At 43.7% G+C, this 22,695-nt stretch overlaps 1 protein-coding gene across 14 annotated transcripts in view; it reads left to right on the top strand.

Annotated features, from left to right (window-relative positions):
* LOC4576205 (cyclic nucleotide-gated cation channel alpha-3) overlaps positions 1–22,304 on the top strand; it is a 99,291-nt gene extending 76,987 nt beyond the window's left edge. For 9 of the 14 annotated variants that reach the window (XM_061642790.1, XM_061642801.1, XM_061642799.1 and 6 more), the window contains 7 exons: positions 5,545–5,696; positions 5,927–6,068; positions 6,859–7,008; positions 13,582–13,749; positions 16,838–16,982; positions 17,096–17,256; positions 18,033–22,304. In XM_061642790.1, the coding sequence (XP_061498774.1) occupies positions 5,545–5,696; positions 5,927–6,068; positions 6,859–7,008; positions 13,582–13,749; positions 16,838–16,982; positions 17,096–17,256; positions 18,033–18,316 (1,202 nt within the window). In that variant the 3' untranslated portion in view covers positions 18,317–22,304. The remainder of the gene's footprint in view (positions 1–5,544; positions 5,697–5,926; positions 6,069–6,858; positions 7,009–13,581; positions 13,750–16,837; positions 16,983–17,095; positions 17,257–18,032) is intronic. The other 5 variants (XM_061642802.1, XM_061642796.1, XM_061642797.1 and 2 more) reach the window with 4 other exon arrangements.
* The last annotated feature ends 391 nt before the right edge of the window (positions 22,305–22,695 follow it).

The following is a 22,695-nucleotide window of genomic DNA, read 5'->3' as shown; positions in this document are numbered from 1 at the left end:
TGATTGCTTAGTCCTAGTAAAACCATAATCCTAGGATGCTAAAAAAATTAAATGAAGAAGAAGAAGAAGAAGAAGAAGAAGAAGAAGAAGAAGAAGAAGAAGAAGAAGAAGAAGAAGAAGAAGAAGAGGAAGAATAAGGAGTAGAATTAAAAGAAGGAACTTAATTTATAACAGAACAAAGAAACACTTAATTCTTCTTGTTCAATATTACGATTTCGGATACGTTTTTCTTTCGCATTTCGGTGTAACTTTTTCTAGCTTTTGATAATTATCGGCGGTTGTGGCTTGTTGAGTTGCAAAAATAGAAGATGGTTTATTCTAGAATTACACTTATACTTATAAACTGTTAACCCGAGGAGAAAGCTCAAAGCTCAACAAAACAATCTTCGTGTTTCGCTTCGTGGGCTTCCGTGCCTGTGTCTCAACACTTCTCTACGCTTGAAACATAATTTTTAAGTGACATTTGCATCTTCAAAATGATCTATTCCCTTCTGCATTGAGTGATAATTATTTCTTTCCGGGTCATTTCCCAGGTGTCATCCAGATCACGAACAAGAGTCACTAATCAGGTTTAGGTTGGTAGTTTTTGTATGTCCACCAGCTTCGCTCTATCATCCGTCAATGCGCCGAATGCACGTTTCCCAGTGATCCCGGGTTGTTAAACTGCAAAACTGCACATTTCTATTTACTGGAGCTGTACACGCCTCTCATCGGCACGCATCAAACAACGAACCTCACCCCCCCCCCCCCCAACCCCCCAATCTCTCCCATCCACGCGAGCTGTACTGGCGTCAGTTTGTGTTGAGCCCGTTACGATTATGTTTCGGTGTTTCGAGCCATTAAACGCTGTGGCAACGGTGCCACAGTTGCTGCGTGCTGTGCTATTGTGTCAAATAAGCGAAAGCAAATACACTGTACAACGATCGTGTGACGCGGCCGAAATGGCAACAAAAACCCCTTTCCATGTCCTAGAAACGTTACTTGCGGGAGGGTGGCGAACGTGTGAACAGGAAAGGTGCCAGGTGCAGCCGAGGGCTTAAAACAAAGCTTGACACATTTGTCACCGCGGACAACATTCCGTCAGTGTTGCGAGGTGGAATTATTGTTTGCTTCTTTTCTCTATTTTTCTCTGCCTCTGCCTGGTCTGTGACTGTTTTAAGTGGCGTTTTTTTCAGCCCGCAACGAGAACGCTTTTTTCCACCGCAACGGGAAAGCCGACCATCGCACGTCGTTCACCAGCCCAAACCAGCTCAACCGTTCCGACGCGTCCGCCAATCAATGGGAGACCGATTTTGTTTCATAAATCATCCAAATGAACATAATCGGATGGGGCGAAATCGGATGGGGAAGCGTTGCGAATAGCAGCACACACACATCGCTCGTATGGGCACGTTTCGCTCGGGGAGAAAGGATGTGACTAACACGCAGCACGTGTTTTTAACTGCCACAAAAAGTGGTTCGGAAAATTTAGTTGTTTTTTTTTGTGTGAGTGTGTGTGTGTTTTTTTTCTGTTTCGTTGTTGCTGCCTTATACTGCTGCTGCTGCTTTGTGCTCGGTACCGTTATTCCGTGTTTGCGATTTATCCCCTTTACGCTTCACACACGGGCGGTAACCCTCTACCACGTTGGGGTGGTAGTATCGCTCACGGGATCAAATGGCAGATAATTAGAGCAGACCGAGAGCAGTGCAGTGGAGCAGAGGTGAGCTTTGCGGAAACCCGGGCGCTTTGATTTATCGCAAGTTATCCATATCTCCCCCTGTTCGGAGCGTGCCGAACCAACATGTCGGGAATCAATGCGACGATAATTGGCGCACGGTGAAATGGGAAACCCTGGCACGGAGAAATGCTCCCCACCCAGCAGCTTTCAGACGACCAGGGCTCTATTTGTCAGTGCAGGTACGGTTCCGTCGTCGGTATGTACAGTCAGTTTCTCCTGGCATAAAAAAACGAGGCTAAAAGTCGATTAATTCACACCCGCCCGCATACAAACCCGACAACTAACCGCATTCATGTGGGATAATTTTTCGTGAGGTTCACTTTATTTTGCGCCGTGGCGTTTTGGCGTACCGGGAAGTACGTGACATTGTAGCAATATATTGGTTCGATCGTGATTCGAGTGAGCTGTTTAGCTTTTGCAAAATGATTCTGTAGCGTTCCGTGAATGGAAAAGTACGGTTGAACGAAACAAAAAATTCGTGGATTTTGGGTCTTTCGAAGGAAATGTAGCTCTACGATATAAAACAATGCATTGTAATGTTTGGTTGAGCAAGGCCGTTGGTTCATTTTTGGGAGATTTCCACGAAAGCGATCCATCGCCATCACCAGTCGATGTTTCTCAAATGAAGTTCAAAGTGCAAGCGCTGTACATTGTACAAATGCTTAATGAGATGCTTCACAAAAAGAAAGATCTTGAGTCAATTTCTTAGTTGACGGTTTCAGTTAATCAGAAAATGTCATTTCTCAAACAACAGAAACAGAATGGCATAAAAAATTAGTATATTTCAAAGAAAATTTGAACATCTTTTACAGAGTTTCTCCAAGGATTTTTGGTTGCTTCCCAATTTTGTTTGGATGTTTCCCATAGCTGTTTAATTCGTTCCCACGAAGTATGTACCCATATTTTTTTGGTTGAATTTTATTAATGTCCAATATTACGATACCAAAATTTTGAGTAAATCATTCACAAATATATGGGAAACATGTATGGGGTGATTCGGAGCTGTCAAAATGTGATGCACGGTACCTGCTCACTTGCTCATTTGACACATCCGATCATTCGCTTCTGTTTATCTCAGAGAATTGATGGCCTGGATCTTTCAACAATTGATCAATGTTTCACTCGCTCAATTTAAAGATCCGGACTTTTTGAACGAATTGGGATCTGATCTTACATCTCTACCTCGGTCCTTGTGGACAGCCTGGAGAATAATTACGGGCTAGATCTTTCGGTTTTTGTGTAATAACATGGCCAACCCACCAGATCCTGACGAGCTCGTCGTTGTGGTGGCCATTATCCTTCAACACACATATATTTAGAGCCAAAAATCATTCTAAGCATTGTCCTCTCAGCTTTGTCCGCTCGTGGCAGATACTTTGAGGTGAATCGCTCGCTGTTGTCGGTTCTGACCTTTGACCCGAAAAAGGTGAAATCCTGGACGACTGCAAAAGTCCGTCACCCCTTCGCAGGTCTAGATTTCTTAGTATATCCGCTAGTGGCGTTACCATCAGTGTGATGTATGACTCCTTTATTTGAGATTCTCTATCACCTACTGGATTCCTTGGAAAGCTTCAGCTGTAAACCAATGACGACTGTATCATCAGCGAATAACGGGATCTGAGTCAACTTACAGAAGATGGTTTTTCTAGGTCTTCAGCCTCGCATTCTGGAAGGCGCTCTCAAAGACTTCTTTGAATAAGAGACAGATGCTGGCCTTTGGGGATAGCAAAAGCCTCTGAACATTGTTTTATCCATGTTCCATCCATGACAAGTGACGTCGCTCATAGTCGCTCTACCTTATTTTCTCAGTTTGGCCAGGATTTTAAAAGAGTTCACTCATAAAAGAGCGGTTTGGCCCTAGCTTTGCTATCGTTTGCGGTACTTTGAAATCTGAAATGAAATATGGAAATATGGAATGGTGCGTGTTTGGTTTGTATTCTGCCATCTTCTCCAATCTCCATCTGCCGCATTGTGACAATCTGGACTGAAAATCAATCCATTACAGAATTCTCTTTATTTTTCCGAATCTTTTCGACGACTTCCTTATGGTTGAATTGATTACTTAGTGCTTACGATATAAGATAATAATCTGTTTGTGAAGTAATTACAAAAATGCACCCACACTCTACAATGTTTCCTTCTCATCAAGCAATAACCGACCGCTCAACATATGTTCTACACAGACGCTTCAAACCTTTTCCAATTGATAATTCCGGTTTCGATACAAAACTGCTAGATGATGCGAAAGATGGTGCAACTCTTGCGCGAGAAAACTCTTACCCAAGAAAACTGATCTCTGTTGATTATCTATCGAGTGTAGTGCACTTACATTCTAACACTTCACCGCACTTGCGAGATATTTCCATCGCTGCGAGCAGATAATCTTACGACACATTGTTCGCACATTGTTCTTGTTCGTACGTACGCGCCACTTGCGCCCTCCCTCGGCGGGTGCAATCGACTGATTTGTACACAGTTTTATCGACATCGACACAAATGACGGTTTCACCACTCCACTCCCCCACACTTCAACGGTGGCGATGGGCGATGATGGATCGCATCGGTTAAGAATCCGGTTCGGGTGAGAACACATTGTACTGCGCGCTGCAATCGACTAATCGATGTCTGGCACAGCGTGCTGCAGCGCGCCACCGTGCAGAACCGGGCGGAAGCGCTTAGCGGCGAAGAAAAATGCCGGATGGTTCTGGGGCCGGAAGAATGATTGCAAACCATTACACTACTGGCATAATGCAGCGGCCAACGGCGCGTTCCGTATTGATGCAGTGTGGTCGATGTGTAATGCATCCCCATTCCGTACTGCTGTCAGTGGGTCGAGCGCCGGGGCACAAGCATAATAAAAGATAAGTGTCATAAACTCTGCTTAATGTCGGACAACTTAACTCCCCGCCGCAGCACAGCAGAAGCAGAAGCTGCAACTGCATCCGTTTGCACTCAGCCGGAACGTGCCAGCCAGCGACCAGCTTGCTGCAATATTGTAAGGTAAGCGCCGATGGCGGGACGGATACACCATCGCACATAAAACCTGCGCCAGTGTGCGCCGCTACATCTTCGCAGCATCGTGAGGAAGATGGTCTGCTGTGCTGTCGAGAAACAATTGCTCGGCATTATCTTTCGAAGCGTGATGCATTAAAAGTGCAACAAAGAAGCTACTGCAGCAGCACGATAGGGTCGGGCGGGACAAAGCAAAAAAAAACCCGCTCGTGCCATGACGTAACACGGTATATATCGCAGACACAACGTACGACATAGGGACGTATCTTCTCCCTCAGCGAGAACGCTTTCACTCTTGTGCGGCTCACGATCCCACGGGTAATCGTTTTTAATCAAAGCACAGCCAGCAGTATCCCGGAAGCTTCCCTTTCCCTCGCCCATCCGAGATGGCGTCATCGTAGTGACACACGCGGGCAGCCTGCTGATCAACGGTTTCATTGCTGACCTCCCGGGGAGTCAAAAGCTTAATGCGTTTGATTAACTTGGTCCTTTCACCAGTTGGTTCACCGGCTGGTGGCTTCGGTTCTGTCCAGGTCCACCGGCCGTCTGCTCGGGTGGCCGATACTGTTTGCTCTATTTATAATCAACCCATTGATCTCTCCATTTACTCCCCCGTTCTGTGACACTATCCGTGGAGTAGCCGTCCGTTCAGATTCCACCAAAAGAGGTGGACGGGGACGGAGATTTAGGATCAAAATAACCTAGCAAGCAACCACTCAAACACTATCCGACAACTTTCCACCCTATCTCCAGTTTTTTCATCACTCTATCCCTCTCTCCTTATCTCTCTCTCTCTCTCTCTTTTACTCTACAGCCAAGCTGGACGGTGTCAAGACCTACATGCGGATGCGAAGGGTGCCCAACCATCTACAGGTGAAAGTCATAAAATGGTTTGATTACCTCTGGCTGACGCAAAAGTGCTCGGACGAGGAGAGAGCTGTATCATGTCTTCCTGATAAATTAAAGGTGAGTAAGGGAGAGCTGCCCGTCCGGGAAGAGGATAATAGGAAGGAGGAGGAAAAAAATAGTGTCCACTCCATCGATGACGGCACTGGCGGATTATATTCATGGGTTGCGATGCGAACCCGCGCGCAATTCGATTACATTAAACCTGGCGCCCGACCCACGTGGCCGTCTTCTCACACGTCTCGTGCCCATTACACGGCAACGGTATCTCTTCTCCTTTTTTTTTGCAGGCTGAGATAGCTATAAATGTTCATTTAGATACACTTAAGCGAGTAGAAATATTTCAAAATACCGAGGCGGGATTCCTGTGCGAGCTGGTGCTAAAACTTCGACCGGTCCTGTTCTCTCCCGGTGACTTCATCTGTCGCAAAGGTAAGTTTTCTTGCGCACGCTGGCGCTGGACCGCTTCCGGGCGCTTTTGTCCCCGCGCGAACCCGGCGGGATCGGAACGTGACTTGCATGCGCAAAGCGCTGTCCCACAAACAAAGCAAAAAAAAAAAGGCTTCCGCGAAAGGGATGGGAGGATCGCAAACTATCCCAAAACCAAACTATCTTTGTCCTGCTGCACATCTTAATCTAGCGCGTCAAGCGAAAGCGTCTTAGTGGAAAGGTAGAATGGTGTGCCGCGTACCGTGTGTATCACTCCTTTTCAACAATGTTCGCCTGCACGTTCGCTGATGAGTGCGAAATTATGCGCGGTTGGGGGGGGGGGGGACGGTGCGGTAAGGTGTCTTTTTCTTTCGCTTGTTTTCACTCTATGCTAACGTATCAGGGCGGAACAATTAGATTTTGATGCGGGAAAACCCCCGGAGGGAACAACTCTGCCAAAACCCACCACGCCTCCCCCGTGACGACGTGCAGACACGGATACCGGCTTCCACATGTTTGCTCGGAGCGTTCGCAACGCGTTTGGAATGTTTCCAAAACTGTATACCCGTGCGCGGATAGTTGGCGGTTGCTGTGCTCCCACATTCCTTTCGCGAGAAGTTATTGTTTGGACAAGTTTTACTCGACTGCTGCTACGGGACGCGACTGCTATACGACGGACGGACGGACGGGCGACCTTCCTGTGCACTGTTGTTGTTGGTGCATGCTGCCGCAAGCAAACCGCCGTGTAATGTGTAACACACCATGTTCCCATCTTCCACCAACCACCAAACAGGGGAGGTCGGCAAGGAGATGTACATAGTGAATCGGGGCCGGCTGCAGGTGGTGGCCGACAACGGGAAGACGGTGATGGCATCCCTGAAGGCGGGCTCGTACTTCGGCGAGATCAGTATCCTCAACATGGGTACGGCAGGTAAAGCGCTCGGTAAATATGATAGCCAAGCAAAATACTGTTGTTATTGACGTTGTATCTTTCTCTCATTCATCGTTTCAAAAAACAAAAATTGCCAAAATGTCGAAAAGTCAAAAAGAAATGAAATTAATTCAAAATCGAAGCGTACGCATATAGTTTGCAACTGGAATGTTGATTATTGCCTAGATTTGTGGTACCAGTTTCGCGAATCTTCGAATCTCTGGTTCCCATTCACAACTCGACCACCGACGTCGACCAGAAGCAGAAGAAGATTAAATTCAAAGAACAAAAAAGAAGAAAAAATGACCGAAACTCACTCAGTACTGGTTGCATTGCTTTGTGAGCAAGATTGAAAAGCGAACGGGGCACACAGGACACTTTCTCCAAAAAACGCGCAACATTCCCCCCCTCCACGAAGCGCAACATGGCACGGAACGGCGGAGGTCAAAAGCTAGGAGACTTACTTTTTCCTTACTTTTACTAATACGTAATACCATTTGCTAATGATATTTCAATGTAGCTAGAATTCGAAACAATTCAAACCATATACTCCCCCCCCCCCATTTTCTTCCTTGCTCCCTTTCTCGCTCTCTTTAGCTCTATGCTATCTCTCTCTGTCTACATTTTTGTGTATCGTGTACCATTTCCCGGCCGATTTTAAACCCATGAAACTCCACGTCTACTAAACTCCATGACCAATGCGCTAAGCTTTTTCCGATTTTCCAATTTCCCCCGTTCGTTCAATGGTTGAATGACCAAAGAATGTAATGCAGTTTTGTTTTGTTTTTTCGTTTGAACGATAATGTTTCTCTTTTGCCTTTTCTTCCATTATATATTTACAATGAACAACTTCATCCTTTCTGTGGATGATTGTTTGTCTGTCTATCTATCGATCTATCTTTTCCTTCTATCTGTCGCTCTCTCTCTCTCTCTCTCTCTCTCTCTCTCTCTCTCTCTCTCTATCCTTCTCTCTCTCTCTCTGCTAACGCTATGTCTTTAAAGCTCTTATTGTGTAGTTTACGAAACCCTTACGGCCTCCCAATCTTGGCATTTCCGTACAACCAAAAACTGTTATGTTTATGTTTCATTCATAGCGGCAGCGATCGGCCCTCGATCAAGCCATCCGTTTAGAACAGTTTACAATCAAAAGCGTAAACCAGTACTTGTTTTACCCTAGCAGAGTTAGTCTGACGTCGCTAGTGTGACCATTTTGTTTTTGCCTTGCAGTGTTGTTGTGTATGCCATTATCCGTTTCCCGATCCCCCTTTGCTCTACCCCATGCCCCATCCCTACGTTAGCTCGAACAACAACTCTCGTACCCGTAGTGTGCGCGCTAAGCCCTGTGAGATCCTGCGCAGCACAGGAGCAATCATACTCTGTTGAGTCAGTCCATGTGTTGTAGAAGTAATGCGTAGCAAACAACGAAACGATAGTAAAATTGTTATCAAAACCATTCGCAACAAACAGAAACAAACCAAACCAAAAAAAGTCACTATATTAATCAATAACTATTGTTCAGTGGAAGCTTTGCTTGGCTATTAATACCTTACCAAAGAATTTAAAAATAATCATACACTTACACATACTCACATACACATCTATACATTGAAAGTCATATCCGTATGATGTTTCTTGCCAATCTTATCGTACATGTTACACCTTTAACCATCTCATGATACCTTTTAGCAATATTCTCTCTCTCTCTCATTCATGCACCGATTTCAATGTTTTGTTTTGCTACTCTTATGCCTTCCTCTCCGTTTTTCGATGTGATTCCCATTTTTTTTCTTTCGATTGTTTTGTGTTTCACTTCTGTTACTCTCCATTTTTTTTGGAGGAGAATCCTTTTCCGCGACTTTAAAGCTACCTTTACCCGAAGTCTTGTTGCATCTTGGTGGACAGTAATTTAAACGCGATTGGATGGATGCGTAGATTTGATGCTTGAACTTGACTTGATTAGATGGTTGATATTTTTTTAGCTCTCAATTTTACTCGAAAATGAACATTTGTCACTCAATTCAGTCATAATGCACAATTTACTTTTATATTGTACTTATTTTTTTGTTATTGGAAACGTATTTTTTTGCTTTATTTATGTATGAAATCCTACGTCATTTTATAAAGAGTTTGCAAAAGAGAACAAAAGCATACTTTAGCATCCTGCTCCAACAATACAGTTTGATGACCTTAGAAGGGATTACAAACGCTCTGCCTTACCCGGGAAATTGCTGCTCTCGTTTGGCACTACAATTAAATGCACTTTTGCCCTGCTGGGGGCTTCCGGCAGATAATCCCTTCAGGACATACACTCATTCACATCAGAAAAGGCTTTCAGATTTAGCAGCTAAATAGGTGTGTTTTGTGTGAGAGCCTTCCGGAATCTCGCATCGACACACTGCCCCCCAACGACAACGGGTGCTTTAATTATCTTCCTACCTATTAATCGGTTCCCCAGTAAGCTGCTATGCAACAAACGGGCTAGAAACAACAGCTTTCCACCCCCACCACGTTGCAATGCTTTCGGAACGTGCTCTTGGGGAATACGCATTGAAGAAGGTGCTTATTGGACCGGAGAAGCAATTTAAATCACAATTAAATCCGATTTACCCGATCGTTACTTGTTGCAGCTCAAACCCGGATTCGCTCAAAATCGCCCTCATAGCCAAAGCCGGGGCCTGGAAGCGTTTAGCATTTTAATTTCAATTCCCACAGATTAATCAACTATAATCTAATGCGGGAAACGAAAGGGTTCTGCTCTGCTTTTGTAAGCTGGGGCGGGGATTTGTTTTTGCTTCTTCGCACTCTAATGCCTTTGTGGTGTTTTGCCTTTGTGCTTGGAAAAAGCTTTCAAGACGAAGAAGAGAGCAAGAGGAAAGTCATTCTTTGTCCTAATACCATACCTGAAGGAAGGGAAAATGGTGAACTGTTATCATTAGCTTGGCAAGCAGAGAATGTCTTAAAGTTGTTACATCTCCTGTTACGTTAGGGAACGTTCGGCTCAAAGGCAACTTACGGTAATTGCATATCTAACGAACGCATGCAGGCATGCATAAAGGTGCATGTGGTTAGATGGAAAATGGGAGAAAAAACAAACCAATCCAAGCGCATTTTATACAACGCCAGACCTAGCCTTCCAGCTAAGAAAATGCTATCTTCCCAAAATCTGTTTTTGATCCGGAAGAAAGCAGCTTAAATGCTGTATGGTAGTGGTAAAAGCTGATGGTTTTTTTTTTTTACCTACCAAAAGACTTACTTCCGTACTGGTCAGCAGTCTACCGATTACGAGTGGACACAGAGGGCGCTTGGTGTTATAGGCTAGTGGTATTAGTGTTGACGTTAAGTAATTTCTTCCAATCAGGATCGGTGTTCTTTAACTTAAGCGAAAGGCACTTTTTTGAGACAATTGAGTGCGCATTCTTAGCACTTTATTGAGAATTGTCTGTCAATTTGACAAACTGTCACTAAGAATATTTAATATGCTTTATAATTGACCTTCTTCTTGTGCTCTATTCAGGCAGAGATTTTAATTGAGTTCCTCTAAAACAAAAAGGGAAATAAAAACCTGGCAGTTGCAAAACATTCAGTGATAGTGTCATATTTTACACAAATTATACTCCCACTAGCCTGCGAGTGTGTGTGCACACAAACGTTGTTTGCATAAATGGCAAACTGCCGACATTACAACTCTTTGTCCTTTCTCCTTTTTTTTGGCAAGCAGTTTTATCTACATCGAATTTGTAGCTGCTGCTCAGCATATTTGCCTTCCCCGTTTCACATATGTTTCGAGCTCGCGTGTGTGTTTGTGTGTGCAATCTAGGCAGAACGGGTGACGGTGGGCGGTGGGCGAGAGTTTGGCACCCAATTATGTCACTTGTTCGCATATCGGGCTCATCAACATGTAGTTTCCCTTCTGCGACAACGACGGCGCAACGACGACGCACGCGGTTCACATAATTGAACAATTCAATTCGTTCGCTCGCCGCCCAATCCATACGGCGAATGGGATGAATTTAATTAAACCGTTGGTGGTTTTCCTCCGCCGGCGCGATGTATGCATGAGGCGAACGCGCACGTTCCACCGTTGATTGAACCGTGCCACCGCCGCAAGCCGTTTGCGGGTTATTCTCATGGCGGGGCCCGGAATGAAAACGTAATCAGTTAAAATTAAACCGCCATTCACGCTGTCGAAAAGACATCCAACCGACGGCGCCGCTCGTGTTGGGTCTTCTTTGAGAGTGGGGCCGTTTTTTCTCACTCTCCGTCTTTCTTTTTGGTGTGGATAAATATGATGGCTTTCGAGCATAACTTTTCAGAGTGTTTTTCTATTAGATTTGTGCTTTCCAGTTGAGAAAGTTGGGCCAAGTTTGCTGCGCCTGTTGCGAAAATCCATTTTTTCTTTCGTTTTGGCCGCTAATGGTTCTTTAACGCACTGCTGTCCTTCTAATTGATACCGGGGAGTAATGTTTGAATTTATAAATTATTAAAACTGTACCAGATGTCATCGATATCGCCGAAACGCTCGGTCTTTGATGTAGTTGAGCGCTGAAGGGCGATTGAGACCGGGAGCAGATCCACGCTTCTAATCAAACGTGCCCGCGCGCTCGCTTGATTACATCACTCCGACATTAAAGGAAAGACAGAAAGGGAGGGTTTTGTGGTTGCAAAAGTTTCCTTAATTATGGAAACTCATCTTCACCACCACCACCACCACCAAACGATCTTTGTTCAATTAAAAGATCGTATAAATATCTAATACCGCTTAATAGATGTACTTTCCGCTATCCGTTTTATATGTTTTCTTTTCACTGTTTTCTTTGCTCCGGACAGAGAAAAAGGCTGTGTGACGCAAATCGTGTTTCTTTTTTGTCACCCGAACCGCCGAGAACCATTTCCGAATGCCGAGTGGGTTGGAAATTTGCATATTTTTAATCAATCGGTGCTAATCCACCTGCTGCTAATTAGGTGGTTTCGGTACCACTTCGCTTACGAATCGGGCTACTAGTAGTAGTTTGCTAATGGGAACATAATTGCATCGAACCCTGTTCCATACGCTTTGTCACCGGTGGAGAAGGCCGGGGGGCATATTTTTCCTTGGAATGGTTCCATTTTGTATGTGTCTTTTGCACCATTTTTAATTAATGTCATTTTAAAGAAGGATTTTTCTCATTTGGTGCATTGCAATTCCAATTGAGTTTAGCGTAGGCAGAAAAAGTAAGGAAATATTATAAATTGCTTTCCATTAAAACTGTCGTTGCTGTTATTATTACAGCAAACATTTAATAAAACTTTTGGAAACTTTTTATTATAGCTTCTTTTTGGTAATTATTCAAAATTTGCCACTTTTAGTGTTTTTCGTTAAATGGTTTATTAGTAATTTTCATACTCTTCAACAAGTTGTTATCGTTTGATTTATAGTTGTGTTTTATACTTTTTATTTTATATTTTAAATTCATCATTATTTAATTGTATTCTTTCTTTTACTTCTATTTGTTTTTATTTCTGTATGTTTCATTAATCTCTAATTGTCTGATTGATTGTTCACACTTAATTTTCTCATATGTCGGTGGTCAAAATTCAAACACACTGTTTTTCTTCTCTCTCTCTCTCTCTCTCTCTATGTGTCGCATCGCAAAATTTGCTCTCTCTTACACACTTTTCTCCGTCGCTGGTAATTCTTTTCGTTTGTATTCCGTTCTTTCTGTTTCTTTTTTTTTACCTTGCTTTATCCTACACACAATGTTTTGCCATTTTAACACTGTCTCTCGCTCTTTGTATATCTCTATATATGCCCAAACGTTTTGTCGACATTCAACATTCGTACATTTACTATAAGAAAATCACCTATTTTATCACCGAAAAAAAACCCAAGAACCTTACCCCAAATCCAAAAAAAAACGAACCCACCCACCACCCGTTTTTCACTCATCATCTTCCCCGACCAACCGACCGACGTACGTGTCGTCCGTCAACTAATCGGATTATTTTGTTTCTCTTCTCTTCGCTCCGGCTTGGCTGCGCCTCCCGTTACGCGACCACCCACACCATCGGTACCCCCGTCTACGCTCGGTGCTGTCTCCCCACCCCGCTGGACTGGCAAATGGCGTAAAACGCTCCACGTAATCGCACGACACTTTCTTCACAAACACACACACACACACACTTACATCGCACACGATGATAACAACAATAATAACAATATTTAATCTTCTCAAATGGCAATCGAACAAAAAAACACACTCTTTCACACACACAAAAACACACACACTCACACGAATGTACACCAAAAAATCACACATGATCACATCGGACCACCGTTACCGGAATTAACACCAATCTCCGGTATTTTGTGTGTTTGTGTGTGTGTGATCGGAAAATCCGAAACGGAAAACCATTTCGTCGATTTTGCTTCGCTGGCTGCCGCCCGGCTCTGCCCGGCCGAAATACCTTATTATCTCCTATTGTGGGGCCCGAAATGGTGGCCGAAATCTTGCTCCCTCCCGCCCCCTCATCTTCCTTCCTTTGCACCCCTCCCAATACTGTTCCCAAAAAAAAAATGCCCAACCCAAAATGGTCAACTACACGCAGGAAACCGACGCACGGCAAGCGTCCGCTCGGTCGGCTACAGTGATCTGTTCGTGCTGAGCAAAAAGGACATGTGGGACGTGCTGAAGGAGTATCCGGCGGCCCGCGTACGGCTGGAGGCGATCGCGGTGAAGCGGCTCGAGAAGTACAAGAAGGCGCCACTGGAAAAAGGTAATGTGTGAGTGACTTGTGTGCGTGTGTGAATGTATGTTTGTGTGTCTGTGGGTTTGACAGAAGGGGAGGGGTGGCCAGTAGCAACACTTGTAATAATGGTAGTGATAGTAGTAGTAGAAGTAGTAGTAGTGGCAGTAATACTAGTAGCATTCGCTTCCAAGCTAAAGCTGTTTTTGGAGTGTGTGTGTCTTGCGATGTCAAAATATCTGCAAGATAATTCACACACAAAACACCGTGATGAGCCGGTATGCGTGGGTGGGGACGGGCTGTGTTTTGCCGTGTGGGTGGGTGTATGCTTTTGCTCGTTATCCTCCAACAAAAAAACACACACACGTTCCGGAGGATATGGACAAGGCTTGTGCAGAACGCTGCAATAACCTGCATGCGCCACACACGTGTTCGTTTGCTTCTTCTTTTTGTTTTCATTTGGGCTATAATTTTGTAAGCTTTTTTTTTTGGCGTGGGAGCATGTTTCGCTTAGCTTTCGTGTTTAGCGTTTGTCTTCAGGACATTTGTTGCAGCTGCGCTGATTTTGCACCCACTTCACACGACGTGTTACGCGCTCTGCTTTTGCACCTGTTTCGTTACGTTACGCTTCTGTTTGCGTTACTTGCTATGCGCCTGAAGTGCTGCAATCTGCTGAACTTTCACTCTTTTTGGCACGGCTGTGTATGTTTTATTTCGCTTTCTTTTGCTAAATTTTCTAGCTTGTTTGGTTTGTAGTAGAGCGAATGGTACAAATTAACTAAAAAGTTGATTAAACACCATAAACGCTCCTTGTATGTATTTTTGGAAAATAATAAGATAGTGCAAACTAATTTGGCAAAAAGCCTTCCCAGCCTTTGCACTCCCATTAAATAATGAATTAAATAATTACAATAGTAAGGTATCAACATTTCATATCCAACTCCTGTCCAAATCCTCGGTTGGATAGAAATTCTCGGTGCAGCTTGAGCGAATTGCGATTACGAAGAGCTACTAGTACCTCACCGGCACCGAAATGCTCTCTCATGCACCAAAATTTGCAAAACCAAAATCGTGTCACAAAACACGCTTGTGCTTCGATGGTCTTGTGTTTTCGCTTTCGCTTCAAACAGAACGAACCTCGTACTGATTATTTCCTTTCATCGTTCTCGAGGACGTGCTCGTGACATATTATGGTTGCGTGTTCTGTTTCGTTTTGCTACACCCTTGCACACAACGGTCTGCGTTTGATGTTGCGTTTTTGGCCGACGGTGACATAACCTTCATATATTTCTTTATGCTGATACTGTTGCTTTAGCTGCTTGTGCTGCTGCTCCTGCTTCTGTTGCTATTATTTGTAGAGCTTTCTGTCGAGCCGGCTCTGGCTTTGGGACACGGAGGTGTCTAGATAGATCTGAACGCATTAACCCCTCTCCCACGGGTTGCACTCTTTCCTCACCCCTTTGTCTGTTTTTAGCCACAATTAGGTCAACAAAGAAAGTGTCACCCGGGCGTTTCGCTATATCCTAGCCAAACCCACAAGCCCGCAGGACACTTTGCCCGTGAATGGTTATATTAAATTTGCAACTTTCCTGCAGCCCGGCTGATATTTGTGCGAGTGTGCGAGGGGTAATAAGCATGAGCACATCGGATTTGGTACCTTTTTGAGGCAACTGAAGTGGAAGTGTTCGAACATTAAATTTTATAGTTTGGGTATATGTTAAAGGTATAGTAGTGTTTTATAGTTTGAGCATGGCAATAAGTGCTTTGAAGAAACATGAAACAAATAAATAAATAAAAATCCACATTTTTTCCCTTTACTCATTCAAAACGTTAATGGAATGATCAGTCAAATCTTTGTTTGTATTAATTTCATCCCTTTTGACAACATATATCCCAGACATACTGTTTTTGGGTATTAAATATGGGTTTGACAGGCTTTTTGACAGAGCCACTCTCTCTTCTATCATTCTTACTAAAGGATGATTCAGTGCTGCAAAATGTCATGAGAGTAATGTGATAATTACCACAGACAACAATGAACATATCCGTCGAAGCTTGATGCTCATTGCTGATAGTCAATGAAATTGCGTCATGACATGCCGAACGCGACTTGCAAGTGCTTGAGTCTCATGCGATACTCTGACTCACAAGCTAAGCTTAATGCCGTCACAAGCATAATCATGATTTTGTTTGGCTGTGAACAGTGCTGCCAAATGCCACTGTTCAGTCACCAACACTCATGACTGAATCGAAGCTCAAATCAGCTCACATACGCAGCTGTGATGATCATAGATGAGACTCAAACAGTTGATGCGACCATCACATGCTTGGTGACATTTTGTTTAGCATTCAACTCTTAGCCAGTCACTTAGTCAAGACATTTTCTGCCGGTCATTTTACATGACATTCCAATCATGACATTTTTGGAATATACTTGGCATGTGGTCCCAAGCAAGAAAATGAGCATGATTTCTCAATCTGTCTACTTTGATTGCTGTCGGGTCAAACAGAGCGAGAAAACATGCTCATTTTGTTGCTTGGAACCACTCACACGCATCGCATATCTTCCATAACTATCGTGATGATCACCGACAGAAAATGTCGAGACCAGGTGACTCACCAAGAGTTGGTTGTACAAAATGTCACCAAGCATGTGATGGTTGTAACAAATGTTTGAGTCTCACCTCTGATCAACACAGTAGAGCTCGTGACACTGATTTGATTTTGTTTCAGTCGGAATTTGTCATGACTATGGCAGTGACGGTTTGCAGAACTAAGCACAGAGAAAAAAAGTCATGATAAAGTGTCTGACCAAGCGTTGGTTGCTAAAAGGTCACCAAGCATGTATTGGACAAACCAACTGTTTGAGCATCACCTCTGATTACCACAATTGAGTACGTGACGCTGACATGGATGTTGCAGCACTGATTGCTTTGTCCTACACCTAACCTCCAAACAACCAAACTGGGGCGAAAATGTCACACGCTTGCTTTTGCCTGGCTTTTCTATCGCGCTGCTTTATCCGTGTCCGTGTAACCGTGTTTCCGTGTTTCCGGTTGTTTCCTTAGAGTGTTACTGTGTTAACTGTGTGCCTATTTTTGTGATTAATTTACTAAAGTTGCTATGGGACGCTGCCAATCGACACCAGGTCTAGTGGAAACGAAGGGCCGCACCACGATCGAGGACATGTGGATATCGCCCACGACGGCCATCACGTCGGCGGGCTCGATGATGGCGCCCTCGTACCCACCGCCCGCTAGCAGGTAAGTGTGTGTGTGTTTTGCGGGGACCGCCACGGTGTCTGACGAGCGCAACCGACCTATCCCGGCGTCTCTCTCTTTCTCTCTCTCTCTATCTCTCCTTATCTCGATCCCAGTCGCATCACGAGTCCACGGTCGCACCGGGGTGATGTTTGTAGCAGCCGGCAGCCCCAGTCGCCTGGGTCGATCAGCCCGAGCGTGCACAGCTCGGAGGAGCGGCCCCGTAGCCGGACGGCTTCCCATCTCGCCCGGCCCCAATCACAACCATGCCGGACAGGTAAGTGTGGGAGGGGCAGTAGTTGAAGCTTGGGGACAGAACAAACGACACACAATGGCGTCACACAAGTAGTTTGTAAAGGCAAATACTAAACAGTTAACACAGTGTTAGTTTAATAACAATTATATTAAACTATTTTTTTTAATAAAGCGTCATTTTAAGATTCTCCAATATATTTTTTTTCTTTTTGCACATCTAACTACATAAACATATTAGTACTGTTCGCACCAATTCTATAGTATTTTAGACGGTAACATTATTGTGCATGAGTAGTAAAGTATTCAAGAGTCTTGTTTTACTTATTCAAACACCCGCCTTGCTTATCTATACAACAATTACACATATTTACAAGTAGTTAACATACATTTCTAGTCGAATCCAGTTTTTACACATGCACATAATTATTGTAGATATTTAAATAAATATAATGTTTATCATCATAATATTGTGATTATTCCAGAACTCCAAAAATTCACTTCATAGTTCCAATTAAAGGCAACATCCTATTCCTATTGTCTTAAAATTATTATTGTTTGTATTGATGTCAAGTTCAATTGGTAAAATGTAAGATACTACAACTTTTGAATATAATGATTTCCTCTTTGATAACATATTAGTATCTAACACTAATTCCTAAATAAACTAATCCCTTTTTGGTTTGAATTTCTATGAGCTATAACCCCAAACGTTAAAACTCGAGGTATCCTTCACACGCCTAATGCAAACCCTTGTTTTTATTCTTCTTCTCCTCCTCCACTCTTCCCCCATCGGCGCAGGACCACCGTGCGGCTCGCTGACACACATCGAATCGTCCGGCGCGACGCCGCTGCTCGGATCGCACGAGGCGCTCGAGGGCGAGATCAAGCGGTTGCGCGAGCGGCTGCACACGGTCGAGTCGGAGAACTTTACGCTCAACGCGAAGCTGGCCCAGCAGCAGTGGGAGGTCGAGCACCGGCTGGCCGAGATCGAGATGCAGATCTGTGGCGCCTCGTCCGCGTCGAGCGTCAGCCAGGAGAACGAAACCGAAGACCTGGAGCGGAACCGCGAAAGCATCATATAACACGGAAGCGAGCTGCCTCAAAAAGTTGCCCTGGTGTATGTGCGCTGCATGACATGAACACACACACACACGCGAGTAGGAAGAGGACGAAGCAGAAGAAGAGGAGGAGAAGGAAGAAGAGGAAGAAAATACGCGGACAGAATCTGCCCTGGTCCTCCCCCTCGCTGGAGCTGCAAATCGGCCTTCGCTTACACCCACTTCGCCGTAAAAGGCGTCCCACTCGGGCTACCGTCCGTGTTCGAGCTTTTCCTTTGTCCGGTCCAGAGTTTCAGAGATGCGTCACACACAAGACCCGTCACTCCATCTACCCCACTACCACTGCGAACACTCACCACACACGTGCAGCGAATTTATGCATGAGACTAAGCTTATCTGATTAACCGATCTTACCGGGCCGGCCAGCGCCTACTGTGAGGGCCGCGATGCGTTTGCTTCTTTTTTTCTCCTAATAACTTCGATTGACTTTCCAAGCAGAGCGCCCGTTCTCACGCTCAAAGCTTATGTTGAGTAGGCCGATGTTCCGTCGCCCATTTCAATAACGGTGGCCGTAGCAACGGGTTGGAAATGCCCGAAACTGGTGAAAATTGGGGGAAAAGCAAGCAAGCAGGGGGAGGCAGAGTGGACAAGAACTCCCGAAAACCGAAGAAGCAAAACAAAAAACAAAACAAGAAAGAAGAACAACAACCATAACCAAAAAAAAAGTCTCAAACCAACCGATAAACCTTTTGACGAAGCAGAACAACAACAGACACGAAACGAAAAGAAAGAAAAGAAAACAACAACCAACAATACAGAGATCTCTCTATCCAAAGACCAGCATGACGACGGGTTATCTTTGGCAAAGGCAGCTTAGTTGGACAACTATTGGAATATTAAGGAGCAAAAAAAGGTGACAAAAACACAGAAAGAAGTGGAGAAACAAAAACTCACTCCTCACACACGGCAAACACAGAAACCACACGAGATGATAACCAATACACATAATCTTGATACACATACACAAAGAAACAAGCACTACCACTACTAATACTTCTACTATTACCACTACTGCTACTACTAATACTTTATATTTAAAAACTGTAAAGGATAATATCGAACCACGGCTGGAATGTTGATCGAAATCTCGCACTGAAACGCAGCGTGTGCACGTAAACCCCTTTTTGTACAATATATCCTGTAAATGCGTCTCGTATGTGTTTGTGCGCGCGTGCGTGACTGTGTATGTGAGCGGGTGTGATAGTGAGGCGTACGTGTCGTACCAGCGTAATTTGTTGTAAAATAATTTCCTACGAGATAAGACGACCCAAAACTGTCGGCAAGAAGTGAAGATAGTGTGAAAGTAACGAAACTGTTTACCGTTTAAAAAGACAAGCAAGAGATAAAATGTGAAGAAAACATAGCCCCAATATAGGCAGAGAAAAAACAAGTTTGTACGCTTTTAAGTGCGCAGAGTGGTGGCGTGTTCGCGCTCGCGGATCAATTAATCGTGTTAATGCGTGTGGCGGGTGAATGGCGTGCACGCACGGGCTATTGAAATGGAATTTCAAATAGGTGAGGTTCAGTGAATAAAAAACACCCCCAGTCCAAGCGATTAATACCCCCCCCCCTCCCCCCAAACAAAGCAAACAAACAAAAAAACGAAGCGCAACATTACTTCACATTGTTTATCTGCCCAGGTGATATACATATAAAAACAAAACGAAAGCAAAACAAACCAAAACAAAAAAAATACGTGTTGGTACTTCGTAGAAGTTGTGACCCCTTTCGCCCCGGGTGGCGCGTAAAGCGGGTAAAGGTTTCCGATGCAAATTTATCGCACCATTATCGGTTCGGTGTGGCCGGTAGGACAATAGCAGGATGATATGAGGATGGAATGGCCAATCGACGTCGCCATGAGCGAACATTTTTGGTGAATATTTCACTGTACAGCAGCGACACGCAGAGAGCAGTGCACACACACACACACATTCCTAGCAAAAGGTGAGGTCACGCGAAAGGTACGAAGTTAGGCAGATAGAAAGAGAGTGAACAGAATATTCCTAAAAAAATAAAAGTCGGCAAAGATCTGTTGGTCCATCTTGACGAAAATGTTAAGCAAACGAGAGGAAACGAAGACAAAAACAGCTAATACAGAAGCCGAACACTTTAAATACCCGGATTTGATACCCTTATCGCCCCGAAGGTGGATTGGTAAATCGGTCGTTTTTTTCCTAACCCAAATCAAGAAGATTTTCTAGAAATAAAGCACGAAAATGGCCCGATTTAGGCGCGAATATTTAGGTAAAATGGACATCAGTTAAAATATTAAAAAAAAACACATACACACTATCGATTCGAATAAGAGAAACACTAAACAAAATGATTTATCACACATAAAAAGGAGGGAAAACAAAGCGAAAAATAAGGAGCATTTAATTAACTTAAATAAGCTCCCCCTAAGAGGCTGTAAAATAGTCACCACTGGCTTTGGTTAATGAGTTGAAGTGTGGTCTGTGTTAGCGCCATCACCATCGCCAGCCCGCCAAAACTAAACAAATTAAGGCTAAGTGAAGAGTACCGGTGCCAAAGAGTGAGGGAGGCGGCATACCATTTGTTGATCATTTGTAAAGCGTACTTTAAATCCTTTAAAAAAATGCCATTAACCACTAGCTGCTAAGCCACAACAACATCGACAACATGGTTCAACAAACTTTAAGCTACATTTCTCTACACTAGCCTAACACGGGCGATAAAAAAAGAAAACTCTCCGTTTGATAAGTTTTATATATTGTACGGAAACCCTAATCATAAGATAATCCCTTTATTGTTTTATTGTGCATTAGCCTGGTTTCGATCAGTCGATCATCATCGTGTTGCTGCGAAAAGCGAAACCATTGCCGCGCAACGCATCCTTTGATTTTCAATTTCTTCACGGCTTTGCGCAGTGCGCCTGTGTGTATACTATCCGCGGAGCATGCGTTCGCTCCTGTTTCTTGAGGCCAAACAAAACTCCCATTACAGGGTTTCCCACGATTTATTGGTTGGTTCCCACGATTTATTGGTGCGTTCCCACGATTTTTTGGTCATTTCCCATAATTTTTTGGTAGCAACCCACGATTTATTGGTCGGTTCCCAAATATTATTGGTCGGTTCCCAAATATTATTGGTCGTTTCCCAAATATTATTGGTCGGTTCCCAAATATAATATAATATAATACCGACCAATAATATTTGGGAAACGACCAATAATATTTGGGAACCGACCAATAATATTTGGGAACCGACCAATAAATCGTGGGTTGCTACCAAAAAATTATGGGAAATGACCAAAAAATCGTGGGAACGCACCAATAAATCGTGGGAACCAACCAATAAATCGTGGGAAACCCTGTAAATTGTAAGCGCGATTTCGAGATGTTAAACAGCATATTGGGCCAGTGTAAAAGAGAGTTAGAAAAGAAATACGTTGTGTTTGACAAAGGTTTTGAGGTTTGTGTTTTTAAAACGCCACCATCGTACACAGTGTTAGTGCCAAACCAAACGGCCCCACGGTTCCTTTTGCTAGTTGTTTGTTTTTTGTCCCTTACATCCGAGAGAGTCGGAATCACAGAGCCCCGATTCGTTAGACACACAGACCCACAAACACATACGTTAAGTTTGATCGTTCACGATGATTGCTTTGTACTGTAATTGTAAATAAAGGTTATTGGATAGTAAACAGCTGCGATCATGCGATTAGGATTCGAAAAAAGAGAAAGAGAACGCAAAGAAGAAAGAGATAAATACCACAAAACACGCACACACACAAACACAGTACCACATATTCTAAATAGTTAGCGATAGTGAAAGCGAAGAAGCGAAATTCCAAATCTATATTCTTATCCCGTACGGACAATGGTAAACGATTAAGCTGTGCGCTTTGAGATGATTTTTAGTGCACAATCGTTACCCCATTCAGAGAGTTCTTAGTAGCTAAGGGTTCCTAACATAACGTTGTAAGCGATACACACACACACACAAAAAAAGCAAATCGTACAATTTCAAATACCGAAATTTTCGACGCAAACATTAATATCAACGCGGTGCTGCTCTTTTCCTGGATGTTTTGTTCAACGATCCTTTTCCTAAAGCTTTTTAATGCTCTATACTACACTGCTGTCACCGTTGGATTGAAATATTTTTATGTACAACCTTTAATTATCCTCTCATCCATCCATCGTTGTATTGGTTCAAACAAGGCAAAAAAGCTAAAACGATAGAAATCGAACAAATAATAAAGCATTTGCACACAACTATTACCCACTAGTGATTGTAAGTAAAAATCCAATAAAACGGGACCAACGGTGTGTTTGGAAAAAAAAGATAAACAAACAAACAAACAAGCAAACAAAGTAACGCAA

The sequence above is a fragment of the Anopheles gambiae genome, chromosome 2 (genome assembly GCF_943734735.2).
Source record: "Anopheles gambiae chromosome 2, idAnoGambNW_F1_1, whole genome shotgun sequence".
In the NCBI taxonomy this organism is placed as follows: Eukaryota; Metazoa; Arthropoda; class Insecta; order Diptera; family Culicidae; genus Anopheles; species Anopheles gambiae.
Note: the sequence above shows the minus strand (reverse complement) of the source record. Positions and strands in the feature narration are given on the sequence as shown.